The sequence below is a fragment of the Tyto alba genome, unplaced genomic scaffold (genome assembly GCF_018691265.1).
Source record: "Tyto alba isolate M040663 unplaced genomic scaffold, T.alba_DEE_v4.0 Super-Scaffold_17, whole genome shotgun sequence".
In the NCBI taxonomy this organism is placed as follows: Eukaryota; Metazoa; Chordata; class Aves; order Strigiformes; family Tytonidae; genus Tyto; species Tyto alba.
The window spans coordinates 1875444-1892170 of NW_024881279.1; the positions used below are offsets into that span (position 1 = coordinate 1875444).

At 41.1% G+C, this 16727-nt stretch overlaps 1 protein-coding gene across 2 annotated transcripts in view; it reads left to right on the forward strand.

Annotated features, from left to right (window-relative positions):
- The first annotated feature begins 110 nt into the window (after positions 1 to 110).
- The window catches only part of LARS1 (leucyl-tRNA synthetase 1), a 33502-nt gene continuing 16885 nt past the window's right edge, over positions 111 to 16727 (forward strand). The window contains exons 1-19 of one of the 2 annotated variants that reach the window (XM_042790178.1): positions 111 to 601; positions 1873 to 1991; positions 4535 to 4622; positions 5289 to 5369; positions 5804 to 5944; positions 7027 to 7188; positions 8042 to 8154; positions 8562 to 8625; positions 9154 to 9221; positions 9573 to 9798; positions 10912 to 10999; positions 11103 to 11179; positions 11847 to 11900; positions 12887 to 13027; positions 13713 to 13790; positions 14715 to 14800; positions 14892 to 14957; positions 15048 to 15130; positions 15784 to 15922. In XM_042790178.1, the coding sequence (XP_042646112.1) occupies positions 596 to 601; positions 1873 to 1991; positions 4535 to 4622; positions 5289 to 5369; positions 5804 to 5944; positions 7027 to 7188; positions 8042 to 8154; positions 8562 to 8625; positions 9154 to 9221; positions 9573 to 9798; positions 10912 to 10999; positions 11103 to 11179; positions 11847 to 11900; positions 12887 to 13027; positions 13713 to 13790; positions 14715 to 14800; positions 14892 to 14957; positions 15048 to 15130; positions 15784 to 15922 (1880 nt within the window). In that variant the 5' untranslated portion in view covers positions 111 to 595. The remainder of the gene's footprint in view (positions 602 to 1872; positions 1992 to 4534; positions 4623 to 5288; positions 5370 to 5803; positions 5945 to 7026; positions 7189 to 8041; positions 8155 to 8561; positions 8626 to 9153; positions 9222 to 9572; positions 9799 to 10911; positions 11000 to 11102; positions 11180 to 11846; positions 11901 to 12886; positions 13028 to 13712; positions 13791 to 14714; positions 14801 to 14891; positions 14958 to 15047; positions 15131 to 15783; positions 15923 to 16727) is intronic. The other variant, XM_042790180.1, reaches the window with a different exon arrangement.

Sequence of the window (16727 nt, forward strand, 5' to 3'; positions counted from 1 at the left end):
GGGGTGGGGCCAGGCCGCTACGAGCCAATCAGACGGCGGCGCTCGCACGCCGCGAGCCAATAGCAAGCCGCGGAGCGCCCGTCCCGAAGGTCAGGGGGAGAACCAGCAAGTTAGGGCGAGCGAGCACATGAACGCCGGCGCGACATCTTTAGGGGTGCTCTTAAAGGGGCAGCGCGGCCCCGCACCGGGGCAGCCTGCCGCGTGGCGCCCCTAGCTGCCCGGCAGGAGCTCCGCGGCGCGGACCGGATTTATTTTATTTTGGCTTATTTTATTTTTTCCCCTTTTTCGAGGTTTCCGCACGGGGCGGGGGGCGGCCTTCGCGGCCGCAGCCTCCCAGCCGTGGGTCCCGGCCTCTGCTGCGGCGGGGGACCAGCGGCCCCGCCGCTCGCCGGGCTGTGCCGCTGCGATCACCGCTGAGCAGACCCCGCTGCCCTACCAGGAGCCCCACGGGGCCCCGCCGCGCCCCGCCCGCTCACGAACCGCCCACCGCAGAGCGCTCCCGAGGGACCCCCCCCGCGCCCTTCCGCCTTGGTACAACCCAGCCCCGCCCCTCCCTTCTCCGCCGCCTTGGTACGGCCCAGCGCGGCGCGGCAGCATGGCGGTGAGTGCGGGCGCGGCGGGCCCGGTGCGGGGGGTCCCCGCGGGGTGTTTCCCCCCCGGGGGTGCGGGATGTCCGCGCCGGGTGCCGCCGGCGCCGGGATCCCTTCAGTCCCTCCCGACCGCCCCGTTTCGGAGCGCGGTTGGGCGGTACGTGCAGCCGCGGGGGCTCGGCCCGGGGCCGGGCCCGTCCCGGGGCGGCCTATCCTGCGGTCCCGGCGTGTCCCGGGCCGGTTCCGGGACAGCGCGCAGGCTGTGGGAGCTCGGGCTCCGCTCTGCAGCTGGGCTCACGGCTGTGCACCTGACAGCGGTTGCTGAAAGGGCGGAGCCGCGCTGAGGGGAAGGGCTCGGCACCACGGGGGAGTGAGACGCTGGTGATTAAACGTCTTGGCATGATTTAGAACCTTCCATTAAGTTATCGTAGTATCTTTGCTTTCCTTGTAAAGCTATTCAGAGTGTTGCTTTAGTACTTTCGCTGTAAATCAGATTCCTCTTTGCTGATACCACTAAAGGTAGGCAAAACTTCTGCCCCAAATCTCTCAGTAGAGTCTTGGTCTTGGGGAAAAAAGCCCACCAAGCCTGCAGTCTGTGTGTGCCAGGCGTTACGGCTGCAGTGTCTGTAGCGCATGTATCTCTTAACACTTGCCATACGTTGTATGATAAAAGAATAAAGAGAAAGAGTATTTAACACTTAATAATGGTGTTTAAACAGTGGTAGAAATTAAACTACTTTACCTGAAGAACTCTCTTTGTGAACTACAATTAGAGTAGACTTGTCTGCCAGACTCTTCTCCTGCCATAGAAAATACTATTCCTGCTTAATGTATAGCAAGATGAAGAAACACTACACGGGGTTTACAAAGAGTCTGGAACAAACCCAGAATTCTGTGTCTTTTTTTCCACTTACCATTTCTATCCATTCCTATCTCCTTAATTCAGGCACCTCTGAGTTGGTAACTTATCAGTAAGGTGATCAGTTTGTTAGTGCAGTGTGTTGTGTTGGCTACTGCAGAGTCCTTTGCCGTGGAAAAAGGTTGCTAACCCTTTCCTTACAGGTTGTTGATCTTGTTTCAGAAGGCTGAATCTCAAGGATACAGATTTACATGGTTTGATCATGTTAATGATTCTCTGCTGTGAGATTATGCTGCAGTGTTACGGTGTCCGGTGAAATGCTTGCCTGTAATGAAAGGAGTTCAGGAGTGGTCTGTAATATAATACAATTCTGTATTTGTTAACCTATTCAGCCAGACTTTTCTTCCCCTTTCTATTTAACAGGAACGTAAAGGGACAGCAAAGGTCGATTTCCTGAAGAAAATTGAAAAAGAGATCCAGCAAAAGTGGGATGATGAGCGAGTCTTTGAGATTGATGCTTTGGATAGACAGAACCAAAAGAGGTATCATTACATTTTTTTATAGTTTTTTATCTTTAACTGCTTGAAATGTCTTTTCAAGGGAACTTTTTGCCTTTAAAACATAGAGGGGGGAAAAGTGGCCTCTTTTGAATAAATAATGTTCTTGGATCATATGGAGGTGCTTACTTGTGCATTAAGTTGGCATTGTCATACCTGACAACATAAAGCAGTGGTGTACGTGCATTGGCCAAGTTCCAGTAGGATGAAAAAAGCCATCTCCTCATTCATTGGTAGTACTGGTGGCCTCTGAGATTTAAAATTGATTCTCTTTGACTTCTGCTTTTGACATGGAAGAGGCTTCTCAGTGTGATGCCTGAGCCCTTATTAGTGGGCTAGCGTTCCTGATATGTTTTTTTAGTATTATCTAAAGTTTTTTATTAACTATGAAGTTCTCTAACTTCAGTTCCTGTCACTGCATTTGTTGTATTTCTGCTTCTTTGCTTGAAGCTTCCTCTGCTAACGTAATTTCATGGTGCTTCTAGGGGGACTGTGTCTGAACCATCTCTTGTTTTCTGCTGTTTCTGTGTAATAATGCCAGTGGTAGGACTACCTTTGTTCTTTTATTTTGTTAAAATAAAAGAAGGAACACTCTTGTTCCATCATCTCTGTGTGTCAATTTGTACTGAGGTTTATCTGGGTTTTTCCTTTCCTCTTTGCTATTTGGCTCCTCTAATTAATTTGAACTGCTGTGAATTTGACTTTGTTTTTCTTATTTGTTAGTTAAGGAATTTTTTTTTTTTTTGATAGGGCGTTCTGCTTTTAATCTATACTGGTTTTGATCAACATAACGTTTTGCTTTGATAACAGCTTTCTGGTCTTGTGGTAAAATATTCTGGAGCTGCTGTCTGTTGATTGTAGAAGGTGCTTATTTCTTTGCTTAAATTTTCTCGCACCTTCATAATTGTTCTCAGCTTTCAGAAGTGGGTTCTTCGGAAGTAGCTGGCAGGTGCGGCGCTGGTTTGGACTCTGCTTTCTGGGTGGCAGGTACAGCCTGCTGCAGTGCCTGAGCTGCTACCGGGCTTGGGTGTTGGGTTCCCTTCCTCCAACTGGGGCGAGGGGCTCCCCGGCGCAGCCCCGAGGAGCTGTGGGGGGGGCTGCTCTGAAGCTGCCTCGGTCCACCCGCTCAGGACCTTCAGGATGGCAGCTGAGGAGGGGCTGGAGAGGGGCTGGGGGGAACGGAGCGAGGTTCCCAGGCCCCCGAGGAGGGGCTGGAGAGGGGCTGGGGGGAACAGAGCGAGGTTCCCAGGCAGCCAGGGAGGGGCTGGAGAGGGGCTGGGGGGAACAGAGCGAGGTTCCCAGGCCCCCAAGGAGGGGCTGGAGAGGGGCTGGGGGGAACAGAGCGAGGTTCCCAGGCAGCCAGGGAGGGGATAGAGAGGGGCTGGGGGGAACGGAGCGAGGTTCCCAGGCAGCCAAGGAGGGGCTGGAGAGGGGCTGGGGGGAACAGAGCGAGGTTCCCGGGCAGCTGAGGAGCGGATGGAGAGGGGCTGGGGGGAACGGAGCGAGGTTCCTGGGCCTCCGAGGAGGGGATGGAGAGGGTCTGGGGGGAACAGAGCGAGATTCCTGGCCAAAGGGAGAGTCCTGCCACCTTCAGAAAGGGCGTTTAACCCCTGGTTGTATTTCTGCCCCAGAGTAACCCTGAGAAACTTGTTTAAGATGGGACCTCTGGAAATGCTCAGCATGCGTGGGAGCACAATCCCTCTTGGATCAGTGGGATCGATGCTCTTCACAGTGTAGAGAGGGGCTTCCTTGTGCAACAGCTTTAGGCCTTTGGGGAGCTCTCTGACTGAAAAAGCAGTGATCTCTGCAATGGGAGGTTGGTTATTTGTTGTGTGGGAAAGTCTAACTAAACCAAGATAATAACTAAAGTGGTGTAACAGGTGGCAGCTTCTTAAATTGTAGTATTTTGTAAGCAAACACATGACTGCCTTCATTTATATGTGCTTACACATCAGTGGTAGTGTCTGAAGGGAAAAAACAAGGTGCCAAGTAGAGTGCAGAGGTGGAGGTAGAAAATTACAGTGTCTTAAAGATCTAGAAATTTTCTTAGTTGCTTTGAGAGGTCAGGTTGCAACGATACAATACATATTCAGAGGGCTGTGCCACAATATATCACTGTGAAATGAGTAATTATTTAGTGTGCTACTAAAAAAACTGAACTCAATTTAAATAAATGACTTTAAGCCTTTGCATTAATTAATTTATAGAAGCAGAATTAGAATTTATTACCTTTAGGAAGATGTTATATCTATTTCAAAGTTTCTTTGTGAAGTCAGCCCTATGTGGACTTTTTCTTCTTTTGTACATTTGGTTTCTTTTTTTTTTTTTTTTTTCCAAAGACGATAAATCCTGTTAGTATATCAGTTCTTTAAAATCAAAGACTCATATTACTGGCAGGGAAAATATTTTTTAATGTCACAGTGGGCTGATAATAGCTGAACATGTTAGTTAACTCTTTAACTTGTGCATCATCTGATGGTCATTTTAAAAGCTAATTACATGTTTTAATTATTTGAATTTTTTCTCAGCAAAGGAAAGTACTTTGTTACCTTTCCTTATCCCTACATGAATGGCCGCCTTCACCTGGGACACACGTTTTCTTTATCAAAATGTGAGGTAAAAGTTTTCCTTTGTTAATATCTTTAAATATTGCTCTAGAACAAGTGCTAGTTTTGTAGTTAAATTTTGAGTTAGCAGAATGCCTTGTTAATTATTTATAGGTTTTATTGAATAATGACTTATTCAAACTTTCCCTTTTTCTCATATTTTCAGTGGAAATATTGCTGGTTGAAGAGAAATGTCACTCATGACTTTTTAATTCTAGGAGACTAGACTACTGGTGTTTATTCATTTTTTTTCAGATTTGCTGAGATTTTTAGGAGATGCTGCTAAATGGCACAAACTTCACAAGAAATCTTATTGCCTGTTTTGTTCATGGATACTGTGCTCTATTAGTTGTGTGTTAACAGGTGTTGTAGGTACTAGTGGGTAGGATTTCACAAAATTGATCTTTTCTTTGCACCCATTCTTCTCTCGTCAAAAACAGCCCCCTGAAAATTAAGAAATCTTGTAGTTATGCAGCCAGGCAGTGGCAGTCCTGATAACAAAGTCTAGTTTCACCTTCTTTCCCGTTAATTAGCTTTCTAGATGCTGTTGACTCCACTCACCTGTCTCTTAGTAGTTTCCTGTTAAAAAAGGAATTACACTTATTTTTTGAGAAGGGTGCTAATTTAGCCTTACGCCATTCTTGTTTCAATGGTTTCATTTTTCCACTTCATACAGTTTGCAATTGGGTACCAGAGGCTAAAGGGAAAGAACTGCTTGTTTCCATTTGGTCTACATTGCACTGGGATGCCTATAAAGGTAAAACGAGGGCTGTTTCTAATGTTTTTTATACTTAAGACTACTCAGAGCATTGTTTACTGTCCATCCTGAACATCATGTTAATTTATTAAAAAAATTGATCGAGACAGTGTGATTTGGAACCTGAATTTATGGTGAAGATGTATTGTGCTTGAACTAGCTATGTATTCTCACTTTTTAGAAAATAAAGTGCTTTAGAACTAAGTTTACCTATTGTATTTTCTCCGTTGGAAGAAAATCCTCAGTGTAAACCTCTTGTGCCATGGCAGGCATTCTTGAAGTTGAAAGATCTCATAGAAGTTAATACAATGTTCAGGAAAAGTTTGAAGTGCTGTAGTGAAATGTGAAGTGTTATCAATAAAAAGCATTCCTTAGCTATGATTGAAGCAATTGCCTCAGAGAAGTGCTGATAGACTACCAATAACTCTATTTAGGCCTGTGCAGATAAGCTAAAAAGAGAAATGGAGTTATATGGCTGTCCACCTGAATTTCCTGATGAGGAAGAAGAGGAGGAAGAAAATTCTGCTAAAAAAGAGGAAGAAATTATCATCAAAGACAAAGCAAAAGGCAAAAAGGTAAACTTAAAGTCTTTCTGGATTGACAGCTGTGGTCTCAAAGCTTTAAAGTGGGTGTGATGGGTTTTTCTTCCTTTGCACTTGGAGAAACCTGCAATACAAATATTTTGATAGTTTTTTTCCAAGATAGCTGGGTACTTTTAAGGTAGACTTGAAAAAAATGCATCAACTGCCTAGTTCCAGAGATACCATTGTAATGCATGAAATCTTAATGGTGAGCTGGTGCAGTTTTAATTGTCCGAGAAAAATAAGATCATGCAGAGTAATACTCCTTTTTTTTTTTTTTTACAAACAAGTTGTAGAAAATAACCCTGCTTTCTCAGAGGTAGGGAATATATACACCTACTGTTCTGATTATTCTCTTTTAAGTTGGTATCTAGCCTATTCTGGCTAGATATGCTAAGTAAATTCTTCCAAACTATTTTGGCTTACCAGGTATTTAAATGAGATTTATGATTTTGGGGAGTATCACAAAGCAAGGAAAATAATCAAGTCTAGGAAAAATTTGGACATGTTATGTATATTGTTTATGTATGCTAAAGAGATTGTCACGCTGGAAGCATTAGATTTGGGATTCTGGCTGCTCTACATCAACAGAAGATGGGATCTTGCCTACTCCTGCAGGTAATAAGTTGCTGCTGAGATATAAGATACTGGAAGGACCATAGCTGGAAAAACTAATATGAGTGAAGTATCAGCAGAAAAGGGTTTTGATGTGAGGATATAGTGCAGGACTGCTGCACCTTTTCATGGTGGAAACACCCACTTGCTTGACTAGGACCACAGTGAACTGGTCATCTCTCAGCAGTTTGTCACGGCACAACCTTTCTGCAGGTGTGCTGGGTAGATCTAAGCATGTAGCAGTTGAAAAGAGGGGGGTTAATGTATGTACAGTTGAATACGACCTAAGAAATAGTGTAGATCAGAAACGCTAATCATTAATCTTAACTACTAGAGAAAAGATGCTAGAATATTTATATTAACTTCTATATCTGGCAATAGAAACAGTAACACTAATAGAGAAAAATGCTATCATGAGTACAAGAGCATGCGCTTTTTCCTAATCACAGTTGTCCTTTCAGAGTAAGGCTGCTGCCAAGACTGGCTCTTCCAAATACCAGTGGGGAATCATGAAGTCTTTGGGTCTTTCTGATGAAGAAGTAGTCAGTTTTTCTGAAGCTGAGCATTGGCTGGATTATTTCCCTCCCCTTGCTGTCCAGGATCTGAAAAGCATGGGATTGAAGGTAACTGTATGAAATCTAAAACTCAGTTATGCAAGCAGCCATACTTGTATTGTTTTTATGTTTATGAATATGCTGCCGTTTCTTGGAGAAGATTTTCTGCATTATACCACCATTATTCTAGAAATGTTTCTGGTATTTATGGAGCTATTCATTTAACCTTTTAATAGTCTTGGGTGATAATTAAGTGCTTTCTTATTTCATGCTTACACCCTATGCAGTGATCACAACTGGAAACAAGAATCGAATAAAGGAATTATGAATTTCACTTCTTGTTTCCATATGAGATAACTGTTCTGTAGTCAGTACTGACGGTAGTTTTAGGAAGAGTAATGATGTGATATTAAAGATACTTGTCCTATGGACAATAGACTTTTAAAAATAAAGACAGGTAGAGATTATGAAACAAGGTGCTGAAATTCAGCTTGAGTGGTTGGTTAAAACTACTACAAAAGCTCTAAAATTCACAGTCAGCAGATGGGGCCTTGTGTCTTTGACATCTCGTCTCTACAAGACCATGCACATACAGACTGCACCGAATCACAGAACGATTTGGGTTGGAAGGGACCATAAAGATCATCTAGTCCCACTCCCCCTGCCACAAGCAGGGATACCTCCCACCAGACCAGGTTGCCCAAAGCTCTGTCCAACCTGGCCTTGAACCCTTCCAGGGAGAGGGCAGTTGTGTTTTATGCATAGTTATATTTTTAAGTATGCACCCTTCGTGTGATATATACTTGCATTATCTTTTTGGAGAGAAACTTCTTTTTATTTCTAAACTAACAGTTTTGCCATTGTGAGGTTTCTTGAAATTCTCTATTGTATTTACTTACTAAAGACTCTTACACATTTGCAGGTGGACTGGAGGCGTTCTTTTGTTACTACAGATGTTAATCCTTATTATGATTCCTTTGTACGATGGCAATTTCTTACATTAAAGGAAAGAAATAAGATTAAGTTTGGGAAACGGTAAGCCTACCACTCCACTCTGAGTTTATTTTGAATATGGATAAGCTCAGCTTTACCAAAGGCAGAACCCTATGACAGGTCTCTAGAATGTGCTTATAACTCATATTAAACTAGAATCCTTTCATTTCGGTGATCTACTAGACAGGGTATAGTAGTGTATTTATTGTGCTTGCAAAGTGTATGAGACTTGTATTCCTGGTTTAGTTTTTCCATGGATACCAACTCAGTGCAAAATAGGGCCAGTGCTGAAAGCTCTTGTGAAAACTGAACATTGACATCAGTGGAAACAGGTTTATGTAAAATTTGAAAATACCATTAAGAGATCTCTTTTTCATAAAGATACGGGTTTTTCCTCTGGTCTACAAATCGTTGTATTTGCTACTAAATGAAAACATACCTTTTTCTAGATACACAATTTATTCTCCAAAAGATGGTCAGCCTTGCATGGATCATGACAGGCAAACAGGAGAGGTAACATTTTTCGTTGACACTTTTATGTATTGCTTGTGATCTTAAATACTGAATGGAAAAAGAAATTGTATCTTGGAGCAAAATGTGTTTGTACATAGTCATTGGTTCTCAGTTGTCAATACATGTGAAAGTTGAATGAACTCCTCTGTTGAGAATATTTGTCTTGAACTATGGATAGTGTTTTCCATTGTAGCTGTTTTCTGAGATTATTTGGCCGTTTGTGCCAGCAGCATCTCTACATAATATCATTATCTGTTGAAACAAAACAAATAAGCTGTTATTAATTTACATGCTGTTGAGAGAGTGGTTGTGATGAGTAAATTTTTGGACATAGGAATAAAGTATAACCTCTCCAGTCTGCATTTTAGTAAACAGCCATTTGTATCAATGGAAATAGGATTTACTTTGAAGAAAGCATCAGTACCTAAAACAGTATTTGGGTTAGGTTACTACAGAATGGGATTTATTTTCTTTACTGCTTGAGTCAATGTCATGTATTGATTGCTGCATTGTTTATGTGAATTGCAGGGTGTTGGGCCTCAAGAATATACGCTAATAAAAATGAAGGTGTTAGATCCTTATCCCACAAAATTAAGGTAGGTCTTTAATTCGTAATGGCAAATAGATTCTGTTTTATGGCCAGAAGTGACCGTTAAATTAGACAGTCTCTTTTGCCTAATGCAGAATTGTAATTTCACCCTGTTACTTCTGTCACTTCAAAGACTTGGTCTCTGTTTTGAGCTGCTACATTCACTAGGCTGTGTGGAACTCAAATTGGAGTTTTTAAAAAAAAAAAAAAGAAAATGAAAAACCCACAAAGAACTTAATGACCCACTTTAATCCCTTAGGAAATGTTACTTAAAAGTTCATATTAGCTTAAAAGCATGTTGTGTATTACCCTGAATGTTTTTATTTTGGTGACTTATAAAATACTTTTTTCCCCCCAGTGGCCTAAGAGGAAAAAATATCTTCTTGGTAGCTGCTACGCTCAGACCAGAGACCATGTTTGGACAGACTAACTGCTGGGTTCGCCCAGATATGAAGTACATCGGCTTTGAAACTGTGAATGGAGATATTTTTATCTGTACCCAAAGAGCTGCCAGGAATATGTCCTACCAGGGCTTTACAAAAGATAATGGAGTCGTACCTGTTGTCAAGGAGCTGATGGGAGAAGTAAGCATCTTGCAGCTTGTTGGTCAGGCTTATCTGTTCCTGTGAAGCTTACGCTTACAAAGGTGATGGTAGAATTCTACTTATAAAGAAATTGTAGGAACTATTACAAAAATTTTGGAGTGTTTATTGAATAAAAAAGTAATCAGAAGACAGCTTCCTTGGCAGCTGAGCTCCTACTTCTGGGAGATTAACCTGATGCACTTACCTGTGGACAAATGCATTACTATTGCTTTAGCATTACTTGATGAATTAATAGATTTAAGTAACATTTTTCTGCACGCTGGGAAGAGTAATGACTCCTCTGCAGGAAGTGGAAAAGGACAGAAAAAAGTAATAGCTGGAAAGGGTAATGTGAAGAAGGCTTTTTGTTGATGCTGACATTTCCAGTACATCTCTCTGAATGAAGCTTTCTTAGCTTAGTAGTTGAATGTTAGTGGTTTTGATATTTACTATCCTTAACTTATGTGCTTTGAGTAAGTGTAGTTAGTGGCATTTGTTCATCCTAATACAAGGCATCTTCACGCTATTTACATCACTCCATCTCCATTCACTCAAGCTTGTCACCATCTTTCTTGATACTGCTTTGAAGGATGAAGTAGAAAATACAGTTTTTCTTTGCTAGTAGATGAGATGAATTAAAGCAAATTAGAGAGGTAGAAGACAACTGCAACTTTTAGACTACCTCCTGTCAGCGTGGTCTTGATGACATGTTTTTCTTGCCTTGGTTTAATGTGGCTTTTGACACCAGCTTCCTAATTCATTCCTGTCTTGATGCTGATGTGCTTCAGATATTTGGAGGCAAACTGTTCTCCTGCTTATGATCTTTTTCCAGCTCTACACTTGAGTAGGTTTACTTTCTCTGAATTGCTTTGTCTATATTATCTGGCATTTCACTTTTCTACCAGTAAGTAGTCCATATACTGTCTCAAATGACACCGTTTGCTTTTCATATGTACTTCTTCCTTGTCTGACTATTTATATGTATATTTCAATGTATTTGTTTGTGATGTGTAAGGAATGCCAGCAAACCTAAAGAATATCAGCGAGGAGAGCTTACTCAGATAGGCTGAAAAAGTGCTATTTATTGTAATGATATTCCTTTGTCCTGCGTAGGAGATTCTTGGCGCTGCACTTTCGGCACCTCTCACCACCTACAAAGTTATATATGCTCTTCCCATGCTCACAATCAAGGAAGATAAAGGTAACTTTACAGCAGGGTCTTCCCAAGGCCTGTTTGATGTGCACTGTGCATTCAATACATGCTGACTAATCTTTTTATCTGTTGTATGTTCTTCTTTGTCAAGGAACTGGAGTGGTAACAAGTGTTCCTTCTGATTCTCCAGATGACATTGCAGCCTTGAGAGATTTGAAAAAAAAACAGGTTGGTCTGTTAACTGAATTGTTTCTGTTTCCTTTCTATGGTGTGGGGGGGCAAAAGTGGATATCCAGTGGGCAAAGTGAAACCCCCTTTAGTTGGAGCTTTGCCATTTCTAACTTGAAATCAAAGTAGTTAAAAATGAATGAAGTTAAAACCAGCTGGGCTGAGACAGATGTATATTCTCAGACTTCAAGATGAGTTTTGGATGAGAATCATGTAACTTCTCCTATACGTTAAGGTAGAGAAGAGTACTAGTGAAATAAAAATAAATTTCTGTTGTGGAAATGACTTCCAGAGATGAGATTAAGAGCTCTGTATGAATTTCAAATGAGGCTTAAAGTAGCTGTTGCTGTTACAGCTTCAAGTGTATATCAGCATATGAAAAGCTATTCCTAGCTATTGAATTTTTGTCCCACTTTTTTCAGGGTTGAGCAACATGAGTTCTTCCCCTCTTAATAACGTAGATATAATTATGACAAAGAATCACCTGGAAATGAGATGGGGGTTAAACTCTGGTGTGAGAAATGGTCTTAAGGCAGGGAAATGGTTTTGTCTGCTTCATAATAAATTATTATGTACAAAAAAGACCCTATGAATGGATAAAAACCTTTACATTGAGAAGATTTTTCTTTGATCCATATTGTATTTTTTTTTCTTCTAACTTTCCAAGGCTTTGAGGGTGAAGTACGGCATCAAAGATGAAATGGTCCTGCCATTTGAACCGGTAAATACACCCAAATGTGTCCATCTGCAGCACACATGACTTTGTATTCACTGTTGAGAAATGCATCAAGAACTGTGCCTGCCTTTTCCAGAATTTCTCTTTGAAGTCCTCAGCTGAAAGAGCTGAAAAATTTAGAGTAAAGTTTTTATGGTTTACTATAGTTGCAATATTTGGTCTGTTAGGGGTTGCAACCAAGACTTGTTACTCCATGCTATACTTCAGAGGTAAAGGAAAGTATTAGTTTTTGTGGGAACTCCTATTTTGGAGAATGGATTGCATTGTACTGATAACCTTTTAAAATTTACAGCCTTAATGGCCAGATTATTATTGTATCTGCTCTATGCAAAGAGCTCAAGTCCCTCACTGTTAATACAGTCTCACGGCTGAATCACGTTTCATTAGGCAGCACAGGTTACAGGTGAGGCCATCCCAATGTTCTGCATCGCCCTCGCTTCCACACACTAGTGTCAGTACTGGTACAGCTCGGTGCTGCTGCCATCTCTGGAGATAAAACTGGATTAGTGCTTGTGGGAGGGCAGATCAAGATCATGCTGGGGACTGCCAGGAATTTTTTGATTTGATGAGTGGAATTGCACTATTACTTTAAGTCCTGTGTAACTTGATTAGTATTAGATGCTGCAAATTTTCAGAGAGTAGCAGAATACAGAAGTTTGACATAGCCCTATCACCTGCTTCTGCTGCCTTTAGAGTTCCTTGGTTAATATTGCTTTTGGCCAAGGTACCATGCAGCACAAACACTTTCAGGTAACTAGTAATAACTGCCTTTTTTACCCTTCATAATCTCTGGTTCAGACTTCCATGTCAGTTTAGAGATTGCAAACCAAGCAAAATGTACTTGTCTCTGTTTTGTTCAGTGCATCCCTTCTAGTGAGGCTTGTGAAATCCAGGAAACAAGTCTTTGTGTAGATTTTATGACATTGAGATAATTTGAACTGAATATCTGACACTGTTTTGTTAATCCTCAGGTGCCCATCATTGAAATCCCAGGCTATGGCAACCTTTGTGCTCCACTAGTCTGTGATGAGCTCAAAATCCAGAGCCAGAATGACAGAGAGAAGCTTGCTGAGGCCAAGGAGAGAGTGTACCTGAAAGGATTTTATGAGGGAGTAAGTAATAAAAGGTTTCAGTAAGTGTTTTCTTGCCAAGTTTGATTAGGAGAAAAAAAAAGTGGGTAAAGGTAAAGTATTAAAAAAACACCCACAACCAACCAGAACCCAACCCACCAAAAAAAAACCTGCAAGGAAGAGGGAAATTTTTTTCTCCCAGACCACTTTTTGTTTAGGCTTCTCCTGCAGTCAGGTTCTGCAGTTGGAAGAGTTACTACAGAATTGAAGAAAGAGAATGGAGAAATATATGACTACAAACTGAGATTTATAATCTGATTTCCTAGCAAGTGATCACCTTCTGGGGAGTTGATCAATTTTGTTACAAGTATTGATTTGGAAACTGATACGAAAAGAGCAATGTGTTGGTGTGGTGTTGTGTCTTTCGTATTTTTGGTGTTTGCTTGTTTGTGTTTTTTTTGTTGCTGTTGTTTTGTTGTTGTTTGTTTTGTTTGTTTTTTCCCTCCTGTCGCATGTAGTGGCTTACTACAATATATTCCTCATCTGTTTTCTTGTAAGCTGGCAACAATTTTTATTTCTGACTTTCTATGTTCGATTGTCTGTGTGCATGCTGACAAATATACAAACTCATTTTGGGTAAAGATGACCATATTTAATGAAAAAAAACTTCATTCCTATTTTTTGCATGTCAAAGATTGGAATAACTGCTGTGACCCATCTTTTACAGGTAATGTTGGTGGATGGATTCAAAGGACAAAAAGTTCAAGATGTCAAGAAACTTATTCAGAAGACGATGGTGGATAATGTATGTGGTAGTATGCACACAGCTGCTTCTAAATGATCCATTTTGTCCTTTCCACAGTAGCAGAGTAGCTAAAGAAGCCTCTCTTTTGGTTCTGCAGTCCTCTTAGTGGTGCTTTGGATTGCTATGGAGCATGAAATACTGCTAACAAAAGGACCTTGTGTTCTGGGGCTAAGTGGGATGAGAGACCTCTTATTCCTTGCTTCATCCCCTCACCTTGTCTAGGAAATATTTTGGTGGTCTGATTTAATCTATGATATAGCTGGGAAGATACTCAGAGTGAGTGTGAGATCCCAATTGTGAGTTTTTTCCAAGCCTGCCCATAAATATCTGTGATGTACAAACATCACATTTCTGGGGTTCATCAGGCAGAGAAGGAAGAGTAGTGAATGAACAATGACCATGTCACCTCTCTGATAAGATTTTCCTGATGGGGACTGGAAGTGGGAGAGGCTTCAGTTATTTAGTCAATATTCCCTTGTTGCAGCATTGCTATGTTCAGGTTATATTATAACATTTCATTCTGCATCAGAATACGTGGTTTGTGAAGGCAGAATGAAAGCTCACCATTCTATTTTTCTTTACCTTCCTCCCTTCCTCTGTCACCCAGGACTTTCTAGTAGTTGTTAGAATCAGTAGGAGTATAGTTGAGGAGTAATATTCTGTGATTCTGTCCTTCTTTTCGTCATGCACGGAGACATTTTTTACAAAATTATGTGAACTCATACCTCAGATGTACATAGTCAAGTGTTGCCCTCCTATTACTAAAGTAAATACTGAGGCAGAGAGCCTGTGCAGTGATTAAGGCCATGCGATAAATGCTGTAAAAGAGATTAGAATGGAGAGGATGCTTTTTAGTAAGATGTGAGGATTTTCAAGACTTTAAATACTTAAATCTTAAGCTTTTATTGCCCTTTGAACTCTTAGGATGAAGCCATGATTTATATGGAGCCTGAGAGACAAGTTATGTCGAGGTCTGCTGATGAGTGCGTTGTGGCCCTTTGTGATCAGTGGTAAGTGAAGTAAAGCTGTAGTTACAAAGTTACTGACAATTATATCCTCCTTGTGGATTGCATTATTACAATAAACTTTTCCTGACTGTAGGTATTTAGATTATGGTGAAGTGAACTGGAAGAAACAGGCATCAGAGTGCTTGAAACATCTAGAGACGTAAGTTATAAAAGCGGTTGTAGAGGGGAGTGATCGTTTGCTGCTGGTGGTCTAAGAGGGCTGAGAGGAGTAATAGCTTGTTTCTTACAGGTTTTGTGAAGAGACTAGGAGAAATTTTGAAGCTACTTTAGGTTGGCTACAGGAGCATGCATGTTCCAGAACATATGGCTTAGGTAGGCAAAACAGTCCTTTTCTCACTCAGTGCTTCATGAGGATGGTACGCATCGCTTCATTTGGAAGGCTTAAATGCCATCTAGAATGCAGAATGGTATTGGTAAGTGTAGAACAGGTTTATCCAACTTACATCTTGACCCAGCATCCCAGAGAAGGCACGCTTTCTTGAAAATGCATGTGGCCAGGGTAATTTACTTTTGCATTACTACAGTGATCCCATGAAGCATCTCTGTGTTTTTTTGCCTTGGCCATTGTTTTGGAAGGGACCTCAGAAGAAGGAACGAATACCATTTCTTGGGTGTTCTTAAATTCTGACTGGTCTTCATCTTGTGTAGCCTTATGACATGGGACAGCTGTTATAACTGCATTATAATACACAGCAAATTATCATGAGCTGAAAGTTGTTTTGACAGTTGTGTTAAGAAGCTGACTACAAAAATAGCAAGTATTTTCTCTTTAATAAAATTGTCAAATAAATAAGTTGAATTTTTATGAAAAGGTTTTTTAAAAGCATAAGCACGAGTACTTGCATGTATATATGTGTATATATATGTTCCACTGAAAGTCATAAATTGCTTGTATATGCTTGAGTGTCATGCTTTTTAGTAGGGACGACACTGACTGTATCTGACCTGGCTTCCACCTCTTCTAGGTACCCGGTTACCTTGGGATGAGCAGTGGCTGATAGAGTCTCTCTCCGACTCAACCATCTACATGGCCTATTACACAGTGGCTCATCTGTTACAGGGGGGTAACCTGAGGGGCCAAGGAGACTCTCCTCTAGGCATCAGGTAAGGAGGGAGAATTACTTAAATTCAGTGCTCATCTCCTGAATTGTTCTTGACAAAGACTTGCCAAGGAGGCTGATTCTTTGCTTTTGTGTTTAAAAATCATTGTTATTAAAACTTAACCTGCTGTTAGCTAAGTTACAGCAACTCTGCAGAAGGGAATTAAGAGAAGGGAGTAAGGTGACCAGAGAGAGGGAGGAAGAATGTCCCTGGAAACAGAACTATGTGCAGAGTAAATCACTTTTTTTTTTTTTTTTTTTTTTTTTTTTTTTTAATTTGTTTGACTTGCTTTGAAATAGTCCTTGCCAGGTGTTTTTGAGTGATTGGCTTCAGTGGCTGTTGAAGTGAATGCTTATTGAGACTTCTTTGCAACTATTAACAACTGTATGCTTCTGTGTACCAAGTGAACAAGATGAGCACTTAGTTTTTGTCACTGTATTAAAAGTTGGTAACTCTCTTAGAAGCTTAGAACCATCTTTTATCCACAGCTCATATGTGGAAGCCTTCAAAGTGAGAGGGAGAAGGCATTTCTACCAAAATACCTCCTAAGACTGCTCTGTGACCTCTTGGTTGGAGTGGTTGTGAATTTCCAGTGACAGATCAGGGAGATGAGATGGTACAACTAGTCTAGAGTTGAAACTAAACCACTTCCAAACTTGCTTTGATTCTTATGCCCTATTTCTGCATGTTTTATGAACTATATTCTGGAGTAGTTTACACATGGGAACTGGATCTTACTTTGTTTGGTGGTGTAACTAATCTGAAAAACATTTGGATTCTTACAAACAGAAATAGTTCTGAAAGACTT